The sequence below is a fragment of the Archocentrus centrarchus genome, chromosome 16 (assembly GCF_007364275.1).
Source record: "Archocentrus centrarchus isolate MPI-CPG fArcCen1 chromosome 16, fArcCen1, whole genome shotgun sequence".
NCBI lineage: Eukaryota > Metazoa > Chordata > Actinopteri > Cichliformes > Cichlidae > Archocentrus > Archocentrus centrarchus.
Genome location: NC_044361.1, coordinates 25080680 through 25100008, shown reverse-complemented (window position 1 = coordinate 25100008; position 19329 = coordinate 25080680). Strand labels below are relative to the sequence as shown.

Here is a 19329-nt window from a genome sequence, read left to right as displayed (position 1 = left end):
GCAGCTTTTCACAATATACTTTCTGGTATGATGAACAGATTCCATTTAATCCTAAAGTCACCCCAGACTGTTTTTTTCCCCCTGAAAACTTTGCTCTGGCATTTAAAAGTTATATGATATATTATAGGGACCTGTGGGCGTTAATGTTGGTTTTAACAAAACACATCATTAAACATGTTCTGCGTATTAAGAAGGATGCTTACATGACTGGAAGGTGCACATGCTGTTGGCATCACTTCTTATCACTGCAGTATGGTAGAAACTTTATAAAACAATAAAAAAAAAAGAAAAGAGGGTCTCAAACCGCTCAAACCCACTGACTTATTCACAAAAAAAAAAAATGCCTAAAAATGTTCTGTGGTGTCTGGGTTTTAATTTCTGTTATCCCATCTGTTGAGTTTGAATTGGTCTCTGGTCTCCATCACTCCTCTGTTTGCTCCTCCTGGTATGTCGTTACGGTGACTGCACTGTAAGGGTCCAGCACCATCTGAGCACAGCGGATGATGGTCACCAACAAGAAAAAGCAGAGGAGGAAGAAGAAGAAGAGGACAAACCCAAAATCTACATCCACATCCAGCCTGGCCACAGGGAGGACTGGAGGGTCCATGTTGAAATATCCAAATAAATCCAAAGTTTCCCTACTTCACAGTTCTCTTCTCATCTGCTGATGCCTTCACTTCATCATGTATCATACAGCTCTTCTGTTTTGTCTGCTTTTCCTCACTGCACACTGACACCTATCGTCCTCCTCCCAATGATAAGATTTACTGATGAACACACAGAGTCCCATTTGGCAACCGTGTGTTCAATGAATAGTTAATAAGTAGGAGTTTGGTAACAACTGGGTCGTTCCTGAGATTAGAACACTGAGGCATCTCTTCAGGAGATGAGACCTTTACAGGAGATTACACCTTAGCAGGCTCTCAGTGCAAGGTGTGGACACATGACAACGTGGCAGAAAGTTGTCACATCTTTCTCAAGTGTACAGACTGAGATTCTCCATCTACTGCACCACAAGCCCTCCCGCACAGCCGTGAGAAGTTTGGGCCATTTTATGGCCTAAAAGAGATGGAAAGATTAGAGGATGAGGGTGAGAGTAGAGGATGGTCAAGATGCAGAGAAAAGGGCGGGGAAAGGGGGTTGAAAAGGAGAAAGAGGACATGATGCCTTAGTGGTAATCCACTTGAGAGGGTTTGGAAACTGATCCTGACCAAAAAAATGCAGATTGCTTGTATTCTGATGCCACCAACAGACACGCACACACGCACAATGAGTAAAGTGACTCTGCGTAAATAACAGTGGATCCGGGTAAAAAGTCTGGCAAAGAGTACGAATTTGTTGAAACGATACCAGGAAAACAAGATTTACAGCACACGCTGCCACTCAAGTGCAACCCAAAGACTGCAGAGCTGACATTGTAAACCTGTTTTAGACGAGTTGCAGCATTACTTCCATCCGTTTTCACCCCCGGCCTGTGAAAGAGAGGAGGGAAGGACGAAGGTGGAACCTGATCCCAGGAGATACCCACAGATCTCTCAGTCTTCACTCATACACAGAAAGAGGAAAGAAAACGGATACAATCCAGAGAGAGGCAGCTTTTGTTTCTTCTGCAAATAAGAACACAGAACTGTTTAAAGAAGGCAAATGCAAGAATGGAAGTAACTAAGAGAGACCATTATCATAAACAGCTCCTATATTTGAGATATTATTTGTAATTTTGCCTCTGTGCAGCACCACAAAAAAACAAACAAGATCAATTTGCATACCTGAAGAAAAGGAAAAGCACTGTATTAGCTGTTGAAGAATTACAGTTTTTATACACAATCTTCCATTTCTTGATTCAAAATGAACTTTCATTTGTTAGCTTTTTACTAGAACTCTCAATATGAGGTCCAAAGAGATGTGGATGCAAGTGAAAGAAGAAATCATTAGGCCGAAAAACCCAAATAAACCTATCAGAGATAGCAAAAAAATGTAGGCGTGTCCAATAACGTCAACTGGTTAAAAAGAATGAACGCACTGACCTGCTCAGCACCACCAAAAGAAAGCAACTAAAGTGCATGATGTGCACTCTACTCACATTCAACATTTTTCTAGACTTACTGATGACGCAAATCACTTTAGACCACAAGCCATACATTCATGGGGTGCTTTAATACACTTCAAACACTTTATGTACCTCACATCTACGGTCAATTCAGTCACCAATTAACAATTAACATGCACGTCTTTGGACTGTGGGAAGAAGCCAGAGTATCTGGAGAGAACCCACACAGGAACAAGGAGAACATGCAAATTCCACTCACTCAGGGTTCAACCTAGGAGTTAGCTTGCAGTGATGCAACAATGCTAATCGCTCCACCACTGTGCGTCATTGTCAGTCTACAATTAATAGTCGCCTCCACGGATGAAAATAAAGCGTTTACAACAAGATACAACTTGAGGGACACTGCACTATGTCAAACATGGAGGTAATGTTACGGTATGGGAATGTATGGCTGCCAGTGAAACCGGGTCACAGGTGTTTAATGTGACTGCTGACAGAAGTAGCGGAATAAATTCTGAAGTGTACAGGGGTATACTCTCTGCTCAGATTCACCCAAATGCAGCAAAACTGATTGGTTAGTGCTTCACAGTACAAATGGATAATGTCCCAAACCATACTGCAAATGGTCTAGTCAGTCACCTGATCTCCATCCAATAGAGCAGCTTTTCATTTACTGAAGACGAACCTGAATTCAGAGGCCCGCAAACAGCTGAAGGTGGCTGCAGTAACAGCCTGGCAGAGCATCTTCAGGCAGTCACTGACTGCAAAGGGTTTTCATCCAATTAAAATATTAAAAGAATCATTTTAAACTTGTTAATCCACTACTTTTGAGGGCAATGTGTTTAAAATGGCTTTAATTCCCAATTAATAAAATATTGCTGTTAAATGTCTTGAATAAAAGACAAAAGTCTGCACTTCAAACACATCTTGACTTTCATCAAGCATATCTTTAATATAGTCAACTCAGGGTCACAGCTTTGGCTGTGAGCAAAGATGCTCAACCAACTTTTCAAAACTTTTCTTTGAGAGGGGCGGCCAATCAGAATAAAGTTGGCTTGACAGGAGAGGGAGGACGGTGCTAAAGCAACTCGATTCAGATACTGTATGAACTGAGGGGTTGCACCAAGGATCAGTATAAAATAAAGATGATACTGAATTGTCACTCGCACAAAGTGACTTTAGTAAAGAATCAAAACCTGGAGCTGAAAATGAACATAATAAAATAGAAACCCACCATAACTAAAAAAATGTCCATTTCAAATTACAATAAAACACTTTCATGTTGGACATTATAACAATTTAATACAAAACCAAAAACATATTTTTCTCTTGTTTAAAATTTCATATACCTATACAGTATATTTATATATTTGTGTTTCTATGAGTGAGGGGGGAAAAAAATGGATACAGAGTAACCAAAGAGGTTTTCATCATTAACAAAGACAAAACAGTCACCAACATACCATCCTCTGCAAGATGAAGCCTGGGCAGATATCTACATGGGTTTACATACAATGACATAATCTCTTATCGTGACCGTGTGCATGTTACACACAAACAAGGGAACCTAACGCCACGGGTCAACTTTAAACTCCACATATTAAACATTAAATCATCTTTGAAGCGCTGCCTTTCATCACGAGACATTCTGGTAGAAAAGGAATTTGCCAAAAAAACTCAGTTGTAGTCCAAGTGTAAAAAGCACAAGGACAAAACACTGATTAAAAAATATATAGATAGATAAATATGTAGACAGACATTCTCACTTATATCAGTTTTATCTTTGTTGATTCCATTTTAATCCTGAATACCCTGATTAAACCATTAATAAAATACCAGTCAGAGAAGGGTTAATGGATAGGTCAAGAGATCGAACAATCTTATAGACATTTAGATAAAATCACACGTATCCATTTCAAAACATTTAAAGGAAATGTAACAATAAAAATGGCTTGAAAAGTACAGAATTCCTGCTTGTTAATTATTGCTGTGATTTTTAAAAAATATTTCTCTTATAAAATGAGTACAAAAGCCTGTAATTAATGAGTAATCAGGGAAGCAGAAAGAAGTAAATCAAGCAAGGCAAAAACCTTAGAAGATTGAGTTGATTATGATACTGTATGCATCCATTTAACAAACATTAACACGTGCATACTGTATCTATGTCTATCTAGGCAAAGAAAAATAGACTGTATACGTTTCCAATGGACGCTGTAAAAGAAAAAACCTGTATGTAAGCCACTGTAATGTGTTGAAGTACACAAAGAAAAAAACTCACGTGATTCACAAAAAGGGAAAATAAATGAATTTACAGGTGAGGCCAACTTTGTACATGGAAAACTACACAATAAAAATCTACGCAATGGACACACACTGTATGAAAGCAGTTCAGCCATGCAGAGACATGCTGTGGATAGAAAACAGAGTGACATTAGCTGAGAACTGAGAAGAAAAAAAAAAAAAAAAAAAATCACAAACGCTGTATATCCCTGCAATTTCCCGAGAGTTTAAATCAGTGACTGGAGTGATTAGTCTACATGCCTAAGGCTAAAATAGTAAAACACACTCTTAAAAAATGCCTGAGAAAAACCATGAATACATTAGGATAAAAGGCCTTTGTGTGTGTGAGTACTTCCATTTTTAATTTCCATTTACCAGAGTACAGGAGAATGGTTTTGTGAAGGCTATTCAAGTGTGGTTGTGAGATTGTGCGTTTTATATATTTTTATATATATATATATATATATTCATATATATATTGTATATCACATATCTACAATATGGATTGTTGAGCTTTGGGCAGTGCTAGCTAGAGAATTCTCTTACAATGGCTGTATATTGTTAAAATAATCTTTTAGTCAGTAGCAAATTCTTAAGTTTTCTCCCTTACATAATATGTATTCAACTTTATCCTTCCATCCTTAACTGTCTTGCAGCTAAAGCCATGCAAAGAAGGGGCAGAGTGCTACTCTCAGGAGCAGGAAGAACAGATGAGCAGAAGAGCTAAATTTAAGAAACTGTGAGGTCAAAACCAGGCAAGAATACAAAGGGGTAGCCCAGAAGTACTGTCCAGGTCACTCGTTAAATGGCGTATACATAGGAATCTCAAAGTCCTCGTTGTTGAAGTTGGCAGGCTGGTCCAACATGGACAGCACATCCTGAGTCAAAAGAAACAAATTTATTTTAAGTGTCACCAAATACAAAGGTAAAACAACATTTGAAAGTGAATAAGCATGTGTCACTCACAGGAAACATGTCTTGCTGGTTCCCCTGCTCTGAATTACTCTGTGAATGCTGCTGGCCTTGCCACTGGGGCCACACTGCCTCAGCTGCTCGAGGGGGGAACTGTGCCCCAGACTGAGAGCCATCTGGTACAAAGCAGAGAAGAGTGAGACTATGGACCAGTATAACTAAAGTGACAGAGACTCGCACACAATATGCACACAACCTACCAAAACCGTTGTTGTTGAGGCTGGCACGAGCATTGATTTGCGGGTAGTTTGCACCGCTGGTAGGGGTGGGAGCAGCACCTGTAGGCATGGGAGCGGCACCTGTAGGCATCTGGCTGAAAGTATTAGAAGAGCCACCTCCAAACCCTCCCATGGGAGTAAATGGTGGTGACATTGTCTTTGCTGCCTGGGGAGCTACCTGCTGGTTAGAATAGAAACAGTGACTTCTTCATTTGCTAGCTGTTAAGTATTGTCAAGTATGTGATCAATAACCAACCAGACACATAAACACATTATTCTTGATATTATCTGCTTATTTTGTGAATGAAGAATGACTAAACACAAAACTAGACTCTAAATTTCATTGTACTAGTTTACCTGGTTATTAAATTGTGGTCTGGCTGCAGGTCCAGCCCCAGGCCATCCTCCTGCTGGGCCTCCATGGAGGGGGCTGGTAGTGCTGGATTGGGTAACTGACTGCGGGGCTCCATTCTGACGAGTCATCTGAGCCAGCATCTGCCCTGCTGACGCTGAGTGAGTGGGCTGAGGCATCTGTTGATTCATACTGACTGGTCTGGAGGAAATTGATGGCACACACAAGGACAAAATAAAAATCAGAGCCCAATAATCAGCCATAATGTCTATGTGTATATAACTTTCAGATGCGTTATAGTGTTCTGGCTTTGTCTGCATCTCCTCACTAATGTTGTGATGCACATACATTTGAAGGACAATAACTGCTGTTAACATCACTGCATGTCAACATTTTTGCTGCTTCATTGCCAGATTTAGATTGGACAAACAACTTAATTTTTTTTAGGCCTCTGAAAACGCAAACTATGGAAGAAACATGGAAGTTACCATAAGTGACATCCATAAGTGCCTGTATGTAATACCAGTGGTTAAGCGCTCCTACTAATACATATCTCAGGGATACAGTGATGATTAAGGACTTACTCATGGCCTTTTAGCAAGTTTGATGATGTGATAACACGGAGAGAACTTCAAACAGGTTGGAAAATCTTTCATTTTATTCCATCATCTGGCTTTCTGACCATAGCAGCTTGGTCTTGCTATTGTAGATAGTGTATTTGTGCTGATCCATTTCTCAGCCCATATTCTATCTCTACACACATACAATATTTTGTTATGACAGGCTATATATGCCACATTTTATATTATGATTTATTCAGTGTTGCAGGAAATCTACTGAAATAAAAATAGAAACCATTCACTACACATAAAAATGATAGCAAATTATATTTAAAGTCAGCAGAACAAGGAGTGTAACTACTTCATGTTTTGGAGAGCAGATTTTGAAGGGACCTATAAACATATTTGCCAGGCACCTTCTGCACCCACTTAAAGCCTTTAATCCCATCTTCCTTCATCTGGACAAGACACAGTGGAAGATTCAAAACTGGAATAATGGAGTTTTCCACATGAGCTGCTGATGTAAATTAGCATCTGATTTGCCATGCAAACTAGTTGGTAGACAACAAACATTTCAAAATTTTTACTACAGTGAGGTTTACAGCATTAACTTTACATCTCAATTTTCCCAAAGTGACAACAAACTATTTACGTCATATTACAAGTTAACACGATAACTAAAGGAACTTAGAAACAATGCTCATTTATGCAAAAAATAACTACATACTTAGTGACTTACGTAACTGAGATTAAATCTCTCAAAGTAAACGTGTTCAAATGTGATAGTACACAACAGAAGCCACAGTCACAATGACTGAGCTGCCTTGAGGTTTAAGATCAGTTGTACATGTACTCATACGGGCACAAAAGACTTCCTACCTGTATGCGTCGCTAGAACGACCAGGAGCGAAGTTGCTGTTTGGGGCATAGATCTGAGCGGCTACAGCAGAGGTAGAGGAGGGAAGGCCCTTTGTCTGATCTTGTCCTTGGAAGAGTGAGGGGTAGAGCTCTGGCTTCTCAATGTTCTTGCTGTGGTCCGGCCCTGCTGCTGTCACTGCTTGCACTGGCATCTGAAGCCCACCCCCCCCCAAAAAAAAAAAAAAAAAAAAAATGTCAGTCAGGAGTTGCATTCGGGAAGTGTATAAATGGTGACGAACAGGCTCAAAAATTAAATCGTGAACATTTGTGGTAATCAATAATGGAAATAAATGATGGCTGCAGCCCATCCCAAGGTAAAGGCTTAATAGCTCAGATGTACAGGATAGGTCGCTTTTCCAAGTTGGACATGGACAAACATACAGCAAGAATGGACAGAGTGAACAAACATAATATAGTTGCCCAACCTTTTATCAGTTGGTCAATTTGGTCTACAATAGATCTAGTCACAGTAGAATGAGGATAACAAAAAGATAATCATTAAGGATGTCAAAATTGGCCAACAAATCCCAGACAAAGAAAATGGTAAAACCAGGCAAATGTTATGACTAAACTGTTTCCCTTTAGATGTACAGACGTTATCTACTTATGTACTTATGATGGCCTAAATCATTCTCTCTCCTTACGCCAGCAGCAGTGCACCTAAAGTCTAAAAAGAAAAAGACATACAATGTTTTGTCAAAAGTATTCACTCACCCATTGAAACCACTGAATTCCATGGCCGTATGTGTATAAAATGAAGCACCTGCTTCTACAAACATTTGTGAAAGAATGGGTCGCTCTCAGGAGCTCAGTGAATACCACCGTGTAACCATGATAGGATGCCCCCTGTGCAACAAGTCCAGTCGTGAAATTTCCTCGCTACTAAATATTCCACAGTCAACTGTTAGTGGTATTATAAAAAAGTGGAAGCCATTGGGAATGACAGCAACTCAGCCATGAAGTGGTAGGTCATGAAAAATCACAAAGGGGGGTCAGCAGATGCTGAGGTGCATAGTCTGCACAAGTCGCCAACTTTCTGCAGAGTCAATTGCTGCAAACCTCCAAACTTCATGTGACCTTCAGATTAGCTCAAAATGAGTGCGTAGAGAGCTTCATGGAATGGGTTTCCATGGCTGAGCAGCTGCATCCAAGCGCAATCCAAAGAACTGGATGCAGTGGTGTAAAGCATGTCGCCACTGGACTCTAGAGCAGTTGAGACACGCTTCTCTGTCTGACAACCTGATGGATGAGTCTAAGTTTGGCGGTTGCCAGGAGAACAGTACTCATCTGACTGCATTGTGCCAAATGTGAAGTTTGGTGGAGGGGGGGATTATGGTGTGGAATTGTTTTTCAGGAGTTGGGCTCGGCCCCTTAGTTCCAGTGCAAGGAACTCTTAATGCTTCAGCATACCAAGGCATTTTTGACAATTTCATGCAAGAACACTTTGGAGATGGCCCCTTCCTGTTCCAACACGACTGCGTACCAGAGAACAAAGCAAGGTCCATAAAGACATGAATGAGCATGTTTGGTGTGGAAGAACTTGACTGGCCTGCACAAAGTCCTGACGTCAACCTGATAGAACACCTTTGGGGATGAATTACCGCAGAGACTGCAGGCCAGGCTCTCATTCAACATCAGTGTCTGACCTCACATGTGTGCCTCTGGAAGATATTGGTCAAAAATTCCCATAAACACACTCGTAAACCTTGCGGAAAGCCTCCCCAGAGGCTTGAAGCTATTATTGCTGCAAATGGTGCACCAACATTAACCCCTATGGATTAAGAACGGGATGCCTCTCAAGTTCAGGTATTTGTAACCTATTTGCTAGATATTAGCTGGTAACATCAAAAACACCCAACAACCGTCCTATGCTGCCAGTCTGACCAATAAAATCTGCACACTGACGGTCATTTTGCAGTAAGAGGTGGGCAATGTAAAAACTGATGCTGCCAACACAAGCAGCTGCTTGTGAACACAGACCATCAAATAAACATGCGTTCTACCACCGGCAGCTGGTTTCAGTTGGTTGTGAATACTCTGTTGTTTTAGTAGCCAATACTGGCACAGATCCACAGGAGTTACAGTTTAACTGATGTCACCGCTTCCAGCATTTATTCAGATGTAAGAACAAGTAAATATTGACCTGCTTTAGCTACTCCCTATAGACACTTTACTTTTCAATGTGATTGTGGAACTGCTGCAATGTTTTTTTTCTTCTGTGGTCAGTTCTCAAAAAGTCAGCACTAAATTGACTGGAAAACCCAACAATTATGAGGGACACGGTGTTGGAATCTAGTTTATTGTGATTGGCATATAATATCTAACAGATCAGCATGATTCATGCAGGTCGGGAAAAAATAAATAAATAAATATATATATATATATATATATATATATATATATATATATATATATATATATATATATATAATGTCAAAATTGTCCATATCCCTGCTTTAAATGACTAAGTATTACAACGGAAAGTGTTGCAGTTAATTGAACCAAGAATAGCAGGCAGTCATAAGGAAGTTGCGAAAACTCTTCCAACAATGTGTTTTCCTGGAAAGCAAAACAATTCTCATCCTGCTACTGTTTCTATAAAAAGAGCCTTCATTAGTCACTAAAGCAAATAACCCAAAAGAAAAAAAAAAGCTTAAAATAAAGCAGTAAATTTGTGTTCCCTGACCTGTGGGTGAGTGATTGAGCCTGATTCATATGGGCCATCTCGTCCTTCCAGGTCGCCCTGCTGTTGCTGTTGTAACTGCCTGAAAAAGCAAAAGAGAAAAAGTGCGTTAATTGAAGTGTGCCTAAAACATCCTAATTTTCATTCTCATACACTCCACTGTTGTGTGACAAATCCCAAACACCTGCTGACAAACTAGCACTCAACCCGCCACCATCCACCGCGGTAACATAAAAGGTGTCAGGAGAAGAACGTGAGAATCCATACAGCTAACATGCCACACCACCTAGATTAAAAGCTCACTTCTTTAAAGTACATTTAATACTAACCAAGAAAAATAAGACATGCTCTATTTTAGCACCACTATTCAGACACTACAGAAATGAAGGAAGCAAGAGCGACCCAGAGAGGGAAATGAGAAACAAACAAAAAACAAAACAAAACAGAAGGACTGTAGATTGCTAGTAGTAGCAGAATTCTCCCATGAAGAAACAGCCCCTGTTCTCCCATGCAGGGGTGGGGGGGATAGGCAGGTCAAGCCTGGTCTCACCTGGTGGCCATCTGGCCCGGGCTGAGCACTACAGGAGGACCACTTGGGCTGCTCTGACCCAAGGAGGGGGGCATCGAACCCCCGGGGGAGGAGATGGGAGTGAGGGGGTCCTGAGTCGAGTTTCTACTGCCCCACAATTATTGACGGGTGCAGAGGAGAAGTGTTGGGAGAGAGTGATCAGTGTGTGGTTTATTAAAAGAGGCTGTGGTAGTTGTGGGTGCAAGAGGAACTGTAACCGTTGACACAGGAATGTTTCACAGGCACAGTGAAACTTCAATGCTTTCATTATTTGACACAGTTGATTGCGTAATCATGTCAGTTTGACTCACTTGACGTTGACATTGGTACAGATGATGTACTCGATTTCCTCTGAAAACGGGTTCTGGAAGGTGAAGGAGCTGGTTCGCATCCAGATGAATTCTCTCGTTTTGGTGCGAAACCGAAACATCACTGACAGAACTTGACCCTTCAGCTTAATCACCTGTGGACACACATGTCCAACAAGCCAAACATTCATATTGTGGTGTTTTCATAGCACAGGGCTTACATGCACATACAAAGAAACAGAGTGACTTGGAGATATCAGGTTACAACAGTATCTACGACCGAAACTGGTGGTGCAGACAGACTATGTTATGTTACAGACTATGTAAAATGTTCTGTCTATAATGACAGAACATTCTCCCTTGCAACAGGAACAATCAGGCAACTGCTCTGCAAGATAGAAGGTTTACACATATATGGTCAGTTTCAATTTTAGTCTGAATTTGCATCATTTACTTTGAATGTTCTTAGATCTTATCTTTCATTTTTGCTACACTACTCTTGCAACAATGCTTTCCCCATTTTGCACACGCAGACCTGTACATTTAAATATATGTAGTTAAACAAATAAATGTCCAAACTGCAAATTAGTTTTCACTGAAATCTCGTTCACATTATTCAGATTAAATAAATTGTGTTTCTCAAATACAACTACAGGAAACATGAATCCAATTCCTTAAAGTTCACATATCTAAGTGGTGTTGGAGAAGTCTTTTGTTGCTCCAGAGTACACCAACAACAGTTTATCCATACTAAAAGCTATTTTTGGCCGCTCTCTCATCATCACTATTGATTTGGTAGAGTTTTAAGTCCGATGTCCTTCCTGATGCAACCCTGAAGAGGTCTGTTTCTACAGCTGAAATCAAACAGGCCAATCTATTAAATGTTATGTTGCTCTGGGTTTACTTCACTACATGCCAGCAGCAGTGCACCATTTGCTAGCAGGAGAGCCGGGTAGGAAGCTAATAGCCATGGGTCAGCAGTTTGGAGGTGTTTCAGACATGGTACACAATGTCTGAAATGCTTTTCTTTCTATGTTAAATGTTTATCACTTAACTACAAACAGTGGTAGCGTGAGTGGACACAACTGAAAGGCTCAAACTGCAGTGTCAGCTCCTCTCTTTCACTTATTACCTTGTTACGTTTGGAGCAGGTACACTCACAGTGAGAGCAGGGAAAAGAGAAACAAACAGGGACAGAAGAATTCAGGAGTCTAATGACGGGCACAGTACTGAAAAGATCAGGCCTCAGTCACACAGGCCTAGAGATCAAATGGCAACCATCTGGCAACAACTTGTCGCTAGGGGAGAAATGTGTATTCTCCTGACTGGTTGGCGGTAGTTGCTGGAGGTTGCTCTTTACTGCGAGCATGAAATTGGTTATAAAGAGGTATACGGCAGCACACTGACATCCAACTTGTTTGAAAACTATTCACCAAGCAGCAGTGAAACTGTATTCCATGCAAACTATGGGCAATCAAGACCATCTGCTAGTGACCAAAGCAATCACAAGCAGGTTTTTGTGACCAACTTCACCCAGCAACAGCCAACAATGTCCAGCAACTTCATGCGAACTGGTCAGGGAATACACATTTTCCCCCAGCAACCACTTCATTGCCGACTGATTTCTAGGTCTATGTGACTAAGGCATTAGGTGAATACATTTTTAAAATTTATTTATTTATCTTGGTCCAGTAAATTCAATAACTGTATATTTGTGGCCGTATTTATTTGTTGCATTTTAGTTTACAGAGTTAGGAAAGCAGTGTTTTTGAAGTCAAGCCTGATGGCACCTTGTAGATAAGAATGGTCTCCTGACATTGTATAAATTTAACACAGCTAACACTGTATCAGCAGATACCCAAAGGCAAGGTATGTGCTTCATATTGGAACTGGAAAATGTTGGATCAGTGCATCCCCAATTATAGAACTGCAATGCTAAATTAAAGACAAGAGATAACAGTTTTTAGTTCACCTGCTGGAAGCTGTCTCTTAATAAGCCCTGATCTTCATGGTGGGCGAAGTCTAGGATATTCTTCCCCAGCAAATCCTGCAACAGCAGCAGAAAATATGATTAGTTTACAAGACATGAATACAAACTTCTGACATAAAGCATTTTTGAGGAAATGCAATGCGACCCTTGAACTTCAGCCAGCTATGTTTACCTGGGTCTGATAGCCAACAGCAGGCAAGCAGCGGTGGTCTACAAAGGTGAACATGCCCTGACAGTTGTGGCGGGAGATGAACTCCACGGGAACGCTGATTGCATTGAGGTCTGTATCACCTGGACAACTAGTAACCTGTAGAAGAGTGAAACAGCAAGAGGCAAACGAAACAAGTCATTTAAAAGTTATAATGAGCATGAGTAAGATTAATTATATTTTTTCCATAATCAGTTTCAGTTCAGTTTTTGTTCTAGGAATAACAGAACAAAACAAAATGCAGAAGTTCTTAATCATATCAATATTTCACAATTATTTCTACTAACAGTCCAAAATCAACTTTAGATAAGACTATTAAAAAGTGAAAATGCTCTCTCTTCTACCTAATAAATGATGCTCCCACCAGCTGTACAGGTGGCTTTATTCATGTTCAGATGATTTAAGGGTCAAAGGTTATTGCAGTTTGTTATCAACAAGCATGATGAGCGTGTTTTAAATTGCTTCTCAGCAAAACAGACATGCACATCTTCATACACAAGACATCCACTGTACCTGTAATCTCCCAATGGCAACTAGACAGTAGCGACTCCCCTGAGTGTTGTCTGCTTCATCGTCTGTTAATGATACTCCTGAAAGACAAACATGGAAAACTTGTGTAGACATCAGCAAAAAAATATAAGGGATTAAAGTTATTTCTCTAGCTCTATGATTGTAAGCATCTTAAAAAGGTCTTTTCAACACAATGACGCAAATATAACAGAAGATTGTGTATCTAAAGACCCAGAATTACTTGTTTTACCTGCAGGGGGCCAGGACTTTATGTATCCTGTACAGTGCACCACTACGTACTGTGTCTCCCCTTCTTTGGCTGCACCTAAACCATTTCTTAGGTGAAGAAGTAAAGACAATGAAAATATCAATTTCCACATTGCGTATAATCAGGTATGCTTGTTCTCTGCACAATAAATTCATTCATTCAAATTGTTAAAGGAGATCTTTTTTGGTTTTGATCACCTGTTCCTATTCCTAAGAAAGTGCAGTCTGTTCATTGACATTGGTTCCACTGGACACGTGCCACACCTGCAAACACAAACAGACCACCACATGAACCTGTGCATGCCACCACGTTTCAATACAGTGAACAAACAATATCATTAACTGTAGGTCACCTCATTCTGCAGATGAATGATCGCCGAGCTCCCATACTCATTCTAGCTGAAGATTGCTGACTCTCCTTCTTCACTGTTCCTGTCTTTAAGTCCAACATCCTCCCTTTTGTAGGCAAAGACAACACTAAACTGTGCTCACAAAGGAAACACACATTTTCCCTCATCACTGTGACACTCTACTACTCTGTTTTTTTATACCTGTGTTGTTATTCTCTGCAGTCGAGAGCTGCTCCTGGAGCTTGTCTTTATCATCTGGGTGGAGCTGATCATACAGGGAGGAGCCCAACCAATCAGACTGTGACTGGTTGAGGACGGGGGTCAGGGAGTCAGAGACATAAACAATGCGCCCCGTCTCACATGACACCACAAACAGGAAGCCATCAGCTGCCTCCAGGATGAGGTGCTTCAGCTCCTACGGACAAGACAGCATCAAAGAGCAAGCAGTGAAGATCAAAGGTCTGTCGTGGAGGCATCAATCTAAAGTCTTTGTGCAAATGCAGGAAATCCTTCTTTTGTTTTGTTTTGTTCTCTAAATTGAGAGCAACCACTTGCTTATACACTGTACACACTTCTATGGGGAGAGTGTATACAGGCATTGGCTACCTGGTTATTTAATAGGTAGACTTCAAACCTGATGGTTTCATCTAGGTATGTTACCAAACAACCAACAAGTCTAAAACTAAGAACCCATCAGGCAAGAGTAACAACTGAGCACAATCTAGTGTGAGGTTACAGTCCATCCAAACATCTATATATGAATTTTAGATCCATTTGAAACCATCAAATTGTGTTTTAAATGTCACTGAAATGTGCTGCACCTTTGCACTGTGCATATCATCTCTCACACTCACACGTTTCTAGCGGTCATACATCAGTTTTACTCTGACATACATTCATTCATTCATTTCCTAGATCAAAGTACTGCAGAACTGCATAAGCATGCACTGCTATCATCTGTCTTCCTTTCCACTTTGTTTGAAAAATAAAGAGAAATCTTGACTTATATCATATTCAGGTGAAAAGGTGCTGCTCCTGCCTGCCCCCCGGTTGCATTTGCCCCTTAGCAGATATTTGTTTTACCTGTGTGTCTTAGTCTTTCATCTTGTCACATTGATGTTTTTGTCTCTGCTTAACCTCAACATGTTGATTATGCGCTCACTGATTGTCGTCCCTTCACATCTTATGTATGAGGATGTGAAGGGCTTTTTCAGTGGTTTGGGGTAGGCCTACCTTCCCAGACCCACTCTCTGGGTTGGTAAGCCCACACTAACCTGGAATACTCAATAAAAACACCACACAGCAAATTCTTGTAGTAGATTCTTCCACTATAGCAATGTGCATGCACGCATTTCAGACTTGAACTTTCCCACTCCCACTGATAGTTCAAATATGAGCCAATCAAATCCCATTCTACCAATACCCAGTGAGAGTGGGGTGAAGCTGATGCAGCATGTTACTCAGCGTCAAAATGAAGGAGATCATCACTTTAGTGAGTACTATTATGTAATAAATTTAGTCACAAACACCACCTACAGACAACCCTAAATTCACACACCCACCTTCCAGTGCTAACAGCACGCATGCGTGTGAGCGCACACACACACACACACACGTTTCATATACAAGTGTATGAGGCTCACTTGAACACAAGGCATATTAATAGTTGTTTATGAAAAATTTACATATTGAACAAGGGCCTGGATTAAAGATGGGTAAAATAAAAATGAACACAAGTTTTGACATTACTAATTCAGCCGACACCAACTACCTAATAAAGAAAGTCACTGAAAGTAGAAGCCAACCGTCAGCCACAACGTGAGAAAACACATATAACTTACACATTTATCAAGGTGTTACTTTCAGTCTCCCACAATTCTACTGATCTCAGATTTAGTGCGAGCTCCACTGTGACTGTGAAACCTTTGTATTACCAATTCTTACATAAGCAGTAGTCATGTAGCTATGTAGTCATTTAATTGTGGCCTCTCCTGAAAATGACACAGTAAGGGTTCTTCAAATTTTAGCAGACATTTCTGTTTCTCATACCTGGTCAGTGAGAAACGAAGGTTTGTATGACCCATCTGCATTGGTATTGCCGCTTCCTCTCAGAGACTTCATATGGGACACTGCCATTCGCAGGATAGTTAGTTTGTCTGGTTTCCGTGCTAGTGCGCTGCAGGTGGGCACCATGTCGGACAATTCTGTGATATAGGCAGTCATCTTGTTACGCCTCCGCCTCTCAATCTCACTGTGGTTCTCCCTGGAGTGAGGAAACGAGGGTGGCAGAGGTGGAGAGGAGGGATCGAGATGGGGGAAAAAGATGGGCGGGTGGACAACATGGAGTACATTTTAGCGTTTATGTCACAATGCAAAGATGCCAATCAGGACCAAGTGGTGGGAGTGAGAGAAGGTGAAACATGTAATGGATGCGTCAAACAATAACATGAAGTCAATGAGCTATAAAAATGAAAGTGAGAAAGCAAAAGAGCCCGGTCTTTCAAGGCCAGTTTGTGTGATAAAAGAGAGCAAGTGCCGAAAGAGAAAGACCCTTCAGTTAACCTGAGAGGGACGAGGGAGACAAAAACAGACAGAAAGGATAGTTGCTGAAGAGGAAGGGATTACTGGAGAAAAAAGGTCCTTAACTCAGACACAGTGTAGCAGTTAGTGACACATAACAGTGGTGGGTTTAAAGGGGAAACCAGCCGCTTTGAGGAAAGAAGCAAAACATTCTGACAGCACCAAAACAGATGCAGAGCGGCAAAATATACTGGTAGTTTTGTGCTGTTGAAACCACAATGTGCTGGGAACCCAGCGGGACAGAGAAGTATTTGATCAGTGCATTCAATATTGATGTGGATACAAGCAGGGGAGGGAACCTTCCACAGTGGTACAGGCCATACCTGGCTAGTTTTTCCTTATCTGCAAAACTCTGATCTTCTTCCAAAAACCTGGAAATGAAACCAACCCGCTAAAAAACATGCCCAAAAATCACTACCAAAAGAAAAAGAGTAAGACTACAAAACAAAAAAAAACAAAAAAAAAAAAAAGAAGTGCGGAGCGAGGCATGGGGATAGCTGCTGCAGCTATATTAAAAATCTGCTATGTTCCCTTTGCACGTATCTATTCTTCTAAATTCATCCTCCTACCTGGCAAAGCGCTCTTTGTCATTGCTGGAGCCTCCTGTGTCATCATCAAACCTAAGGAGAAACAGGGAGATGGTAAAGGCAGTGCAGCCAGTTTAAACCCTTGATATTCAACATATCTTAGAGAAACAAACCTGCTCATCTTCCCTTCATCAACATCATCAAAGTCCAGCCTGCGAGAGAAGAAACAAGAGAGTCACAGACTCACATTTATTCCGACAAGAATTTTCAACCACAACTAACAGAAACAAAAGTTGGCCAGTCAGCAAATGCGCATAACACAATATGTATACATCAGCACAAAAATTACCAGTAACACACACTTACGCAGCTCGTCTTTTGTTGGTCCCTTTTGGTACAACAGCCCCGCCACTTGTTTGGGTCCCACTGGCCCCCATACCCAGATTTGCGTCTGACAACTCTATTAATAACACAGGACGACAGAGAGGCGCAATGATCGAGATGACAACTGATTTAATAGTGTGCCTGATGTACTAAAAAACAAAAACAAAAAAACCCCCAACTAAACCACCTCACGGAGCTCAAATTAACATTAACGTAAGGTTTGATTTCACGGCTACAATACAGAAAATGAACCCCATGTTCCCTTGGTTCGTGTCTGCCATGACTCTTGAGCTAAGCATAAAGCTACATCTATCATATAGATGCAATCTTGTGCGCAGCATTGCCTGAAAACGAAACATTTGAAGAGTCCGCCTATCGCAACTTGACAGTCACCTAACTCAGGTTGGGATCTTCAGCACAGCTCAGTTACTGGTGCAAAAATCCACATTAAAAGTTAGCTCCTACGTGCTAGTTAGCATGTTTATGCAGTAACAAGGCTAGCCGAGCTACGGAGCTAAGTTAGCCGACGCTGTCACGCTATCTTTGGGAAAGTGTCTGCTTAAAGCCCCGCTCGAGAAATCCCTCACCAGCAGTTGACGGCTGCATGATGCAGTGCGACTACATCGTCTCCGTGACTTCAAGTTGACCTTACCTGCATTTGAAGAAGACATGTCCGTGTGGAATAACATAAACAAAAACTTCAGCTTCTCCCAAAAAAAAAAAAAAAAAAAAAAAAAAAAAAACCTTCAATACCCCGCCCCTCCCCCTTGCTCGCTCGCTAACCTGCTAAGTGCTAACTAGTATCTTGCCGATTTCCTCACTTATCGCGCTTTTTTCCTTTGTGTTTATGAATCTCCCCGAGCCATAATTAACACTAATACAGATACTTCTGGTAATTTTAATTACAAACTAACAGGTTATCTCCCTCTGTGCCCGTTTTCCTGTTTTCACCCCGTTTAAAACCCCCGTCAACTTAAGATGGCGTTTCTCGCCAGTCGGACTAAAGCTACAGAGTATCGACACCAGTGACGTCACTGCTCTATACCCGAACTGCTGGCAGCGAAGGGAACTGCAGCTCCTCCGCTTCGCGTGACAAAGGTACATAATGCATATGTGATGGGCTTTTAGTACATAACCAGCTCGACTGAAACTCGTGTCACACAATAACACTCACATAATGTTACTGCAGACTTTAACTGCACAGCCGTGAACAGGAATCCTGCTTCCTGCCCCTGAACGTGGAAGATTTTTCCAGTAAATGTTTTGATAAAAGACTGGTTTAAAAAAAAAGAGAGAGAAATTGGTGTTTATGCACCGCTGCTTTTGTTTCTGAAGGTTGGATTATTTGTTTAGTGCTTGTAATATATCTTCTTCTTCTTCTTTTGGCTACTCCCTTTAGGGGTCGCCACAGCAGATCATCTGCCTTCAGCTGCATCCTCACCTGTCACACCAATCTTCTCTGTGGTCTCCCTCTTTTCCTCTTGCCCCGGCAGCTCCATATTCAGCATCATTTGTCCACTTCATCCACTATCCCTCCTCTGCACACGTTCAAACCAACTCAGCCTCACCTCTCTAACTTTGTCTGCAAACTGCTCAACCTGAGCGTT

General features: G+C 41.1%; 1 protein-coding gene across 5 annotated transcripts; it reads right to left on the bottom strand.

Moving 5' to 3' along the window:
• Positions 1-2928: 2928 nt before the first annotated feature.
• Positions 2929-18722, bottom strand: arnt (aryl hydrocarbon receptor nuclear translocator). Of its 5 annotated transcripts, none has more exons than XM_030749471.1 (21): positions 18375-18722; positions 17705-17798; positions 17512-17550; positions 17381-17431; positions 17135-17182; positions 16281-16494; positions 14433-14646; positions 14235-14337; positions 14080-14145; positions 13865-13950; positions 13618-13694; positions 13069-13203; positions 12879-12953; positions 10910-11061; positions 10581-10703; positions 10034-10112; positions 7309-7499; positions 5875-6070; positions 5500-5698; positions 5294-5415; positions 2929-5205 (listed from the first exon to the last, which is right to left on the bottom strand). In XM_030749471.1, exons 1-21 carry the CDS (start codon positions 18409-18411, stop codon positions 5122-5124), a joined length of 2385 nt encoding a protein of 794 aa, XP_030605331.1. In that variant the 5' UTR covers positions 18412-18722; the 3' UTR covers positions 2929-5121. The 5 variants fall into 5 exon arrangements, with proteins under 5 accessions (XP_030605331.1, XP_030605332.1, XP_030605334.1 ...); XM_030749472.1 differs by having other exon boundaries at positions 5500-5695; XM_030749474.1 differs by lacking the exon at positions 10581-10703.
• Between the last annotated feature and the right edge of the window lie 607 nt (positions 18723-19329).